The sequence below is a fragment of the Sprattus sprattus genome, assembly GCF_963457725.1.
Source record: "Sprattus sprattus genome assembly, chromosome: 15".
Classification (NCBI taxonomy): Eukaryota; Metazoa; Chordata; class Actinopteri; order Clupeiformes; family Clupeidae; genus Sprattus; species Sprattus sprattus.
In genome coordinates this window covers 4,316,971-4,326,970 of record NC_137913.1, presented here as the reverse complement: position 1 = coordinate 4,326,970, position 10,000 = coordinate 4,316,971, and the positions used below count along the sequence as shown (strand labels likewise).

Here is a 10,000-nt window from a genome sequence, read left to right as displayed (position 1 = left end):
CAAGTCTCCATATACAAATCAAAACAGCAGCCTACTTCAATAATAAATACAGAGTTCACAGATTCATTTACAATTACAATATCTGGGGTGTTTGGAATGTTTTTAAAGTACTCATTGTCAAGTATATTATGATGAAACCAGTTCAATTTCACAGTGCTATGAAGGTAAAACCTGCCATCATGTCTTAGGCTTTGTAAGTCTTTTGCAACCAGATCTACCAAACGGTCGTGCCTGGCCACATACTGTCCTTTGTAGAAATTACATCCATTGAGTATGTGAGCCACAGTTTCTTTTTCCTGATAGTTTGTATGCAGTATACAATGAGGGTTGTGCTTTGCGGGATACCATGTTGCTAAGTTGTATTTCGTTGGAAGACATTGCAGTCGTGCTTTGATCATGAAAGTAAGTATTTCTTCTGGAATGGAGTTGTTTTTCAAGACAGAATGAGATACTGAGTGATCGGCATGTTGTAGAAGCGCTAATTTTCCTTGTAGTTTTAGGCTTGTCCAGTGCTGCTCGTTCTGTGTTTGTCTAACGTGAAGGAGGTTGGCTCTAACCTTCTTTGTTTGTAACTGGCTGGATGTGTCGTTTAACTTAAGGATCGCTAGAGTAGAAATCTGTGGATTTGAAATGATGTCCTCGCTGAGCGCTACTGGTGCTCCATCTGTTCCCAGCCAGGACAGTTGTAGCCCTGTGCGTTGGCAGAGGTCATTGAGATCCAGCCAATCGGAGCGCACCCCGAAACCGGCGGCCTTGATGTCCAACTTGCCGTTTTGCTTTAGTTTGAACCCTAGAAACTGGGGTTCGTTGAAGGAAGCGGCAGGTATTTTACGCCGCTTTAGGTGTAGGAGTAGTGATTCGCGAGACAGTTCTCTGACGGTTGGATCATCATTATTCAGCATATTAATCAGATGTCCGGTTCTAGAGGATGTGTAAAGCCACTCAATATTCGGGACACCCAGCCCCCCGTCTCTGCGTGGTTGGAATATGATGTCCCGAGTTGTATGGCTATTTAGTCCGAACCATTTTCTCACCAGCCTCACTGTTTCGTTGTTCAACTTTGCCAGCGTTTGCTGTGTGATGTGAATGTTCGAAAAGAGATGTTGAATTTTAGCCACTGCAATGATTCTAATGGCCTCGATTTTCATCATGATGGGGAGGGGAGCAGAATCTATCAATGCAAGTCTTTGGGTGTACTCATGGCACAACTCTGTGACTTGTTCCTCCCAGTCACCAGCTACGTTGAATTTGTGTCCCAAATAAGGATACGTTTCGTGACGTTCATACAAACGGATCGGTTTATTATCCAAAGAGAAGGCAGGAGGTTGATCGGACTTGGATTTGTACCATCTATTTCCACCACTTCGTCTCTCATAGAATGCGGCACATTTTGTGTGTTTGATGTCCAGGCCTGACCACTGTATGAATTTTTCTGTACGCAGTAGCATGTTCTGAATGACACTCTCATCCCTTGATGCCATTTGCACATCATCCGCATAGCCTTGCACAGGGTTCGGGGAGCGCACACCTGCTGGCGCACACTGGCACATCCATTTAACCCAGGAGTTAATTGCTAGTATGAAGTTAATAGCGCTCCATGGGCACCCGGTCTTAATACCACTTTTGAGTGGCACTTGATCAGTCAACGCGTTTCCACAAATTACTTGGATATAAGAGTTCTTATAGACATCTTTGATAATGTCTGTATATGGCTGTGGCAGTCCTATTTCATCTAGCGCATGATACATGATGTTATGCGGCAATGTACCAAAAGCGTCTCGGAAGTCTAAGAATACGGTAAAAAATTTAGTAGAGGAGTGTTTGAAGTCGTCTATGCCGGTTTTGAGGCAAAAAACGTGCTCATTCATTCCCTGTCTGTTAATATAAGCTTTCTGTTTTGGTGAGAGTACCCCTGTCTCTACTAACCATGGGAGGATTCGTGACAACAAGCATTTCATAAACAACTTGTATACTGTCGGTAGCAAGGAGATATCTCTCCAGGTTGAAGGATCGTTGGGAATGTTGTCCTTTTTGGGAATGCGATGGATCAGAGCCCCTTTCCATGAGTCTGGGACTTTGCCATTCTTCATACAGGTGTTAAATATATTTGTCAAAGCTGGGCACACTACTTGTTTGGTTGCTTTCAGGGTTTCGTACGTGACACCGTCGAGTCCGCATGCTGTATTGTTGGGGAGATTATTCACCACTTTCTCTAACTCAGTAGTCGTGAACAGAGTAGTGTTAAGCTGAGTACATTCAACAGGGTTAAGAGAGTCGGCCCATGGTGGCGCGTCTAATGTATATTCAGGCCTCTCAGGCGCGCATTTGGAGATGTAATAATTTTGCACAGATTGTACATTATTTGCGCAGACAGGTGTACTTGGATATGCACTATTGTTCAGAATAATTTTGATTGCTTTAGATTTCCTATTTTGCCACAGGTATGCCAGTTTGTTTTTGCCCACCTGCTTTAGTCCTTGTGTACGATTTGGTGGAGTTCCAAGCGCTGGCTGAACAACGTCTCGCAAGAAGCGCAGTTCCGCCTCAATCCAGGCAGCGAGGGAATCCGTGGTTTGGGCCTCGTGGAGATTTGTGTTGATTGCTGGCATTTTCTTTAATACACGGATTGTGAATTTAAGGAATGGCAATCCTAGTGGCCTTCCATTCCGCCTGGTAATTGTAAAGGTTCCGTTTCTGAAGTAGACTCCATTGAGGATGCGGATGAGTTTGATCCATTTTGTCGGCGTTTCTCCCGAAAAGAGGAAGTGCTGTTTATCCTCGAAATGTTTTGTACACACACACACACACACACACACACACACATACACATCACCCACAAGCAGTGGCGAGGTTGGCCAACGCTGCCACATGTTCCATGTGAGTGTAGGCCAACATTTGAGCTTGTGTCAACTCTAATGAATGGTTACAACGTGTGTGTGTGTGTGTGTGTGTGTGTGTGTGTGTGTGTGTGTGTGTGTGTGTGTGTGTGTGTGCGTGTGTGTGTGTGTGTGTTTGTGTGTGTGTGTGTGTGTGTGTGTGTGTGTGTGTGTGTGTGTGTGCCGTGCCATGCCATGCCATGTTTATGAGAGAATTAGGGCAACTTAATGACAGAACATGTCGAGGAAAGTTGTACTCATGCAAGACTTATGTGGAACAACATCGGCAGGACCCAGAAAATGGCACCCGATTTCCGGACTGATTGGGCACTGAGTTGGGCACAACTCCCCTGATGGTAACAGGAATTAATATACAATAGTGGGGTACTTCAGTTCTTGTGAATCTTGTTTTAAAATAGTTCATCAACTGGTTGCTAACAACACCAGTTAGCAATTGTTGTGAAGAAGTTGTACAATTGTACAATACAACCAGGGAGCAGACATACTGTTAAATGAATAAATGTTACGTAACGTCCATTTATGTTTGTTCACTGCACAGTGAAGTTCTTTACGAATTCATAACTCCTGTCCATGACATGTAAACAGTTGAAGGGCATCAGTTTTACCACTCTCACACAACTGCTCTCCCATGCCCACATCCACGGCTGAAGTGCCCTTGAGCAAGGCACCTAACCCCGATCACTGCTCCCCGGGCGCCGCCAAAGGCAGCTCACTTCTCCGGGTTAGTGTGTAACCTCACTTCACTGTGTGTGTGTCACTTCCCTGGATGGGTTAAATGCAGAGGTGGATTTCAGAGTTTGTGTGTCTACACCACCTCTGCCATAGAGGACTTTCACTTCTTTTTCACTTATCATGGACCAATAGCTGACCAGCTTAAAGCCCAATTCCTTTAACAGTTGAGGGAGCATTCATCACCATCAGTGTCTTAAAGACAGGAGTGGGAACTAAAGACGTGAGTGGGCCCTAAAGACGGGAGTGGGAACTAAAGACAGGAGTGGGAACTAAAGACAGGACTGGGAACTAAAGACAGGAGTGGGAACTAAAGACAGGACTGGGAACTAAAGACGTGAGTGGGAACTAAAGACGTGAGTGGGAACTAAAGACGGGAGTGGGAACTTAAGACGGGAGTGGGAACTTAAGACATGAGTGGGAACTAAAGACAGGAGTGGGAACTAAAGACGGGAGTGGGAACTAAAGACGGGAGTGGGAACTAAAGACAGGAGTGGGAACTAAAGACAGGAGTGGGAACTAGGTCTTTGGTTTTGTGGTGGAAACTAAATGTTCCAGCAAAGTGTCGTGGTAACATAGGCCAGGAAAAGTCCCAGTTGTGGCTGTCCCCTCTGGTTCTAGCCTCGAGCTACTTGTGCCTAGTTCCTTTGGGGTCGCTTGTGACACAGTGCTTTGTCGCTGTTCAAACCGCGGAGCCGCATTGTTGTCGCTGGTGCCGCATTGGATGTGACAAGCCAGTCGCCTCCCCAACCGCCCGCTGCACAGTCATTCCGCTTTGGACCGGTGTCGAGGAGCTCTGGTCAGTGTCGTGGTCAAGTCCCATCTCCGTCTCGGAGATGTGTCAGGGTTTTTTTTGCTATCTTTTTTTCCTTGTCTTTCCTTCTGTTGGCCTGTGCTTCGTAGCAACTTGGGAAGCTTTTGAAACCAATCGGGGGATAAACATGTGTTTGAGTCGGCTGTGCTGTGTTGAAGTGACAGTCTGGAACAACAGACTCCTGTGGATACTCAATCAAAGTGCATCACAATTCTCTCCATGGTCCCATTTGGTTCAGTGTTATATTCAAGCACAGCAATATCAGGTCACTACACTAGATGAGCACAGTTAGGTTACAAACTGGCTGGTTAGTACTGATCACCAGGCTATCAGGGAATGATGAGAGAAGGACGTAACTCAGGAGTAATGGAAAAGCTTCTGTTTGGCAGAGAATCCGTGTGTTTAAGTAACTGTCCATTTTAATGGCTCTCTGCTCTTTCTTCAGCGACCTGTCTAACAACCGCATCGGCTGCCTGACACCAGACATGTTCCAGGGCCTATCCAACCTCACGAAACTGTAAGTCTTTTGTAAACGTAAGATAAGCTTAAGGAACTGTTTACTAGAATAACAGACGCTTGTGGTCATATATTATAACGACACAAGATGTTTGTTTGACCGACTGGGTCCATGGAACGTGTCATTCTGACAGTGTTAATTGTCTGTTTTTTTTCTCTCTCTCTCGCTTTGTGTATCTGGCTAACAGAAACCTCTCAGGCAACATCTTCTCTTCTTTCGACCCGAACGTCTTTCAGGAGCTCCCTTCTCTAAAGCTGGTGTAAGTAGAAGTGACTGACTGCCCCTGTCATACACATAATCCCTCCTGGCATGTGAAGCAGTAAAAAGCCGAGATAGCGAGGTCTATCTCGGCATCACATATGGCCCCGACATGCTAAACTGGTATGCAAACATAGTATTCGGAGTTCTTCCCACAGTGCTGCCGGTGGACGTAAAGTAAATAATTGAACTCCTGGTGAACAGCGCTGGCGCTCCGTCATGGATGATAGGCTAATCCTCGTAATGTTCCACTAGGGAACATATCTGATCTGCTCGAACCGAAAGGCGGCGGCCCTGAATGAATGTGCATGTCCCGTCCCAGGCTTAAACGCGTACTGAGTTAAATCCTGCTCGTCTCTTTCCCTTCCTCCCCCAGGAACTTTAACTCGGAGTTCCTCACCTGTGACTGCGGCCTGCGCTGGGTGCCGGGCTTCTTCCGCACGAGCACGGCGCGGCTTGGGGACGAAACCCTCTGCGCCTATCCCAAGAGCCTCCACGGCAAGCCTCTACGCGGACTGAGAGAGAGTCATCTGAGTTGTGGTGAGCCGGTGACATACGGAGGAACATAGTATTCATCTGCAGCCACATGAAAATACATATATTACTGTATCGCATACCGAACGAATGCACTAAACACATGCTAACGTCAACAATTTCACTATTTCACTATGTACTGTATTTCACTATATTCAGTCGTCTGGTAAGTTGTTGCTTAAACTATCATTCAAAATATTTTTGTAAGAACAAAATCTACATTATAGATGTTTGTGATCGTATAAGACCCACATTCCATACATTATACATGTCGGAGCAGATCGTACTAAGATGGTGCACCCCGCTAAACCGACCCACAGTGTGTGGTGGAATAAATGTAACCTAAAACTCGGCTGTTGGGGGTCGGGCTGTGTCCGGGCTAAGATGCTGTGAGTGGTGAGAATGATCCGATCCGATTCCCATTGTGTTTCTGCACTGCCCGGTTCTGGGGGTTGCCTAAAACGATCCTTCTCCAGTTCTTAATAATTATTCATTCGTGCCCTCTACAAGCCCCTCTATGCCAGTATTTATATTGGACGAGAGATCCGCGAAATGCCTGTTATACCAATTCCAGTGCGGTTTTTATCCTTATGAATGGATGTTCATTGCCAATGCCCTGACCTTGGAAAATAAGTTGATTCACTTTTGGAAAAAGAACCCATTTTAACGAGGTTTTTGTATAATGATAGGGCAACAAAATTCCCCAAAAGACAATAAGCATCCCCCCCCCCACACACACACACACACACACACAGTTTAATGACTGAGTCTGTGTTTTTCCAGACGGGCCTCTGGAGCTGCACACGCTGTCCCTGCTGCCCTCCCTGAGGCAGGTGGTGTTCAAAGGGGACCGGCTGCCCTTCCACTGCACCGCCGCCCTGGTGGACAAACTCACGGCACTGCACTGGAGGCACGACGGCCAGCCTGTCATCAACGAGCCCGAGCAGGGAATCCACCTGGAGAACAGCGAGATGCACGACTGCACCTTCATCACCAGGTACACTTCTGGGGTTGGCAGGCACAAACACACTTGCACTAACACACACACACACACACACACACACACACACACACACACACATACACGTTACACACACACTTGCACTAACAAACACACACACACACACACACACACTTATGCACATTCGCACTAACACATTCTTATGCATACACACCATCACACAAAAAACCTCAACACACACACACACACACTCCAAGATGCGGTTGAGATTCCTTAACACGCTTAAGTCCTCGACAGCGCTTATACCTTGCTTGGGATACAGGCCCTATAGCTATGCCCACAGAAATATGCTAGGAATGTTTATTCCGACGTGAGTGCGCAGTGTTAATGAATGAATGGTGTGTTGTGTGTGCGTGCCTGTGTGTGTGTGTGTGTGTGTGTGTGTGTGTGTGTGTGTGTGTGTGTGTTGTGTCTGCAGCGAGCTCATCCTGTCCAACATGGACGTGGATGCCAGCGGGGAGTGGGAGTGCGTGGTGTCGACGGGCCGCGGCAATGCCTCCCGGAGCGTGGAGATCGTGGTGCTGGAGAACAGCGCCTCGTTCTGCCCCGAGGAGAGAGTCGCCAACAACAGAGGGGAGTTCAGGTCAGTCTGGAAACTACAGGAATCACTGAACACATTTACATTTACATTTAGTCATTTAGGAGACGCTTTGGTCCAAAGCGACGTACAAGGGAAAGAACAGTCAAGCCACGAGCAGTAGAACCCTGGTGTAACAATAAATACTTCTTAACATAGGAATAAAACTTAAAAATTATAATAAATAAATAGCACCTGGAGGGTTACAGTAGCAGCTTCAGCTAGTGTGCTCCTGTGGTTCAACAGACCTGAAACAAGGTTTTAGGAGGGTTAGCGGAAAAACAAACATGTAAAAAGAAACAGAGGAATACTGAAATCAATTTTTAAACGTAATTTACCTGAATTGTACGATATTTTTCACTGAATGGTTGAAAAAAGGATTAAAGTTGAAAACAGCTCAGAGCTAATGCAATGCACTAGATCATACTTTAGTGTCTGTTGTTTTTGTACATGCAGTCTGTGAGCTACTGCATGTACTGTTGTTTGTTGGCTGGCTTCCCTTACTAATGTGTATATATTCCTTGTACACTATTGGCTGACTAATGTGTATATTTCTTGTGTGCTATTGGCTGACTAATGTGTATATTTCTTGTGTGCTATTGGCTGACTAATGTTTATATTTCTAGTCCACTATTGGCTGACTAATGTGTATATTTCTTGTCTACTATTGGCTGACTAATGTTTATATTTCTTGTCTGCTATTGGCTGACTAATGTGTATATTTCTTGTCTGCTATTGGCTGACTAATGTGTATATTTCTTGTCTGCTATTGGCTGACTAATGTGTAAATTTCTTGTCTGCTATTGGCTGACTAATATATATGTTTATTGTGTGCTACAAGTAGGCTGCAAGTTAGCCTGTGTGGCAGTAACTGGAAATGAAGCTAGACTTCAGCCTGATCAAAAACAGGAATAACTCTCACACAGACATGCGCAAACATACACACAATCCCACAAGCCACCACACACCTCAGTCAGGGCCAGTCAGTTTTGAGAAGAGATAATTTATGGAACATTTATTTACATTCATGGAACAGCCTCCCTGACCAGCTAAGGGCAACGCAGACGCTGGACTCCTTTAAAGCTGGGCTTAAAACTTTTTTATTCAAGAAGGCATTTCTGGCCTTGTGTTAAATCTTTTCTGTTATGCTTATGCTAATATTTAACTTTGTTTTTAATTTTATTGTATTATTGTAGTTAATTTCTAATATGTAGGCACTCTGAGATTCTTTGGAATGAAAAGTGCGTTAAAAATAAAATGAATTATTATTATTATTATTATTATTATTATGTTATTGAATGTGAGTGTACATGATTTATTTGGTGCATGATATTTGTATTTGACAGAGGGTGGGTCTGATTTTTATACTGCTACTAAAATAGAACCCACAGTCCCTTCAAACATAAAGGTCACTCTTCCAATATAGGTTGGGCTGTGTTTGTGGCAGGTGAGCCATGGTGTAAGCTTTAAATACTGGAGTACACCTCCTTAAAAAAAAAAAAAAAAACTCTTTCCTCAATTGGCAATATGGAAGACACACTGCAAGAGCTTCCTAAGTGAGTAATTAAAGACACATGCTCACAGTAGCACTGTGAGTTTTGAAAGATGTGAAGAAGCATGACTAACCCTGACGCTAACCCTGGGTCACAAAACAGATTCACCCAACTGAACCCACCCCATTGTTTGGTGCTTCCTCTCGTAGATGGCCCAGAACACTGGCTGGCATCACATCGTACCTGCCCTGCCACCCTCTCCGCTACCCCTCCCTCGCCATCGGGGAGGAGAAGAGGGCGTCACGCTACTGCGATCGCTTGGGCCACTGGGAGGACGGGAACTACACTCAGTGCCACTACACTAATGACATCACCAGAGTACTGCATACTTTCATACTGGTCAGTGGCATCCCATAATACTCGTTATGGTTTTACAGAGCGCCAGGTAAAGGGTGATGTACAGATAGCCGTAACAACAGCAGCCAGGTGATCAGTGGCTGTCCGCACCGTATTTAATAATAGCAGACATCTGAAGAGCATGATTGAACCAACTAGAATGAAGAGGTCTGCAGAGCCATTCAACTAGGAGTGGGAACAAAAATTGAAGAAAAAAAAAAGATTTTCCTATCACAATTTTTTCAAAAGTGAATTGCTTGATATCTTGCTAAATTTAAATGGAATATCTCAACTTTAGCTAAAAAGACCTCAGATGTTGAAAGTCCTCATTTATCGTCACACTTCTCGTTCAATCTTTTTTGTCTTGTCTTCGTCTTGTCTCGTCACACAGATGCCCATCAACGCCTCGAACGCAGTGACACTGGCTCACCAGGTGTGCTCCTACACGCTGGAGGCTGCTGCCTTCACAGACACTGTGGATGTTGGCTACGTGGCCCAGATGATGCAGAAGTTCATGGACTACATCCGGCAGCAGAGAGAGGTGTGTTAACTATGCTAGCTGAGAGAGGTGTGCTAACTATGCTAGCTGAGAGAGGTGTGCTAACTATGCTAGCAGAGAGAGGTGTGCTAACTATGCTAGCTGAGAGAGGTGTGCTAACTATTACCAAAGCTGGACCTGGCACAATTTATTTCTCTGTAACTATTTTTACTATTTCTCTTTTAAACTGTTTTAAGGGTTTTATTACTTTTATTCCTTTTATCAT

At 44.9% G+C, this 10,000-nt stretch overlaps 1 protein-coding gene across 1 annotated transcript in view; it reads left to right on the top strand.

Moving 5' to 3' along the window:
- Positions 1 to 10,000, top strand: part of adgra2 (adhesion G protein-coupled receptor A2) — a gene marked incomplete at its 5' end in the record, with an annotated part of 78,393 nt that overhangs the window by 59,577 nt on the left and 8,816 nt on the right. The window contains 7 exons of the mRNA XM_080852401.1: positions 4,886 to 4,957; positions 5,145 to 5,216; positions 5,592 to 5,755; positions 6,533 to 6,746; positions 7,189 to 7,353; positions 9,050 to 9,239; positions 9,628 to 9,777. Coding sequence (XP_080708527.1) covers positions 4,886 to 4,957; positions 5,145 to 5,216; positions 5,592 to 5,755; positions 6,533 to 6,746; positions 7,189 to 7,353; positions 9,050 to 9,239; positions 9,628 to 9,777 — 1,027 coding nt within the window. The remainder of the gene's footprint in view (positions 1 to 4,885; positions 4,958 to 5,144; positions 5,217 to 5,591; positions 5,756 to 6,532; positions 6,747 to 7,188; positions 7,354 to 9,049; positions 9,240 to 9,627; positions 9,778 to 10,000) is intronic.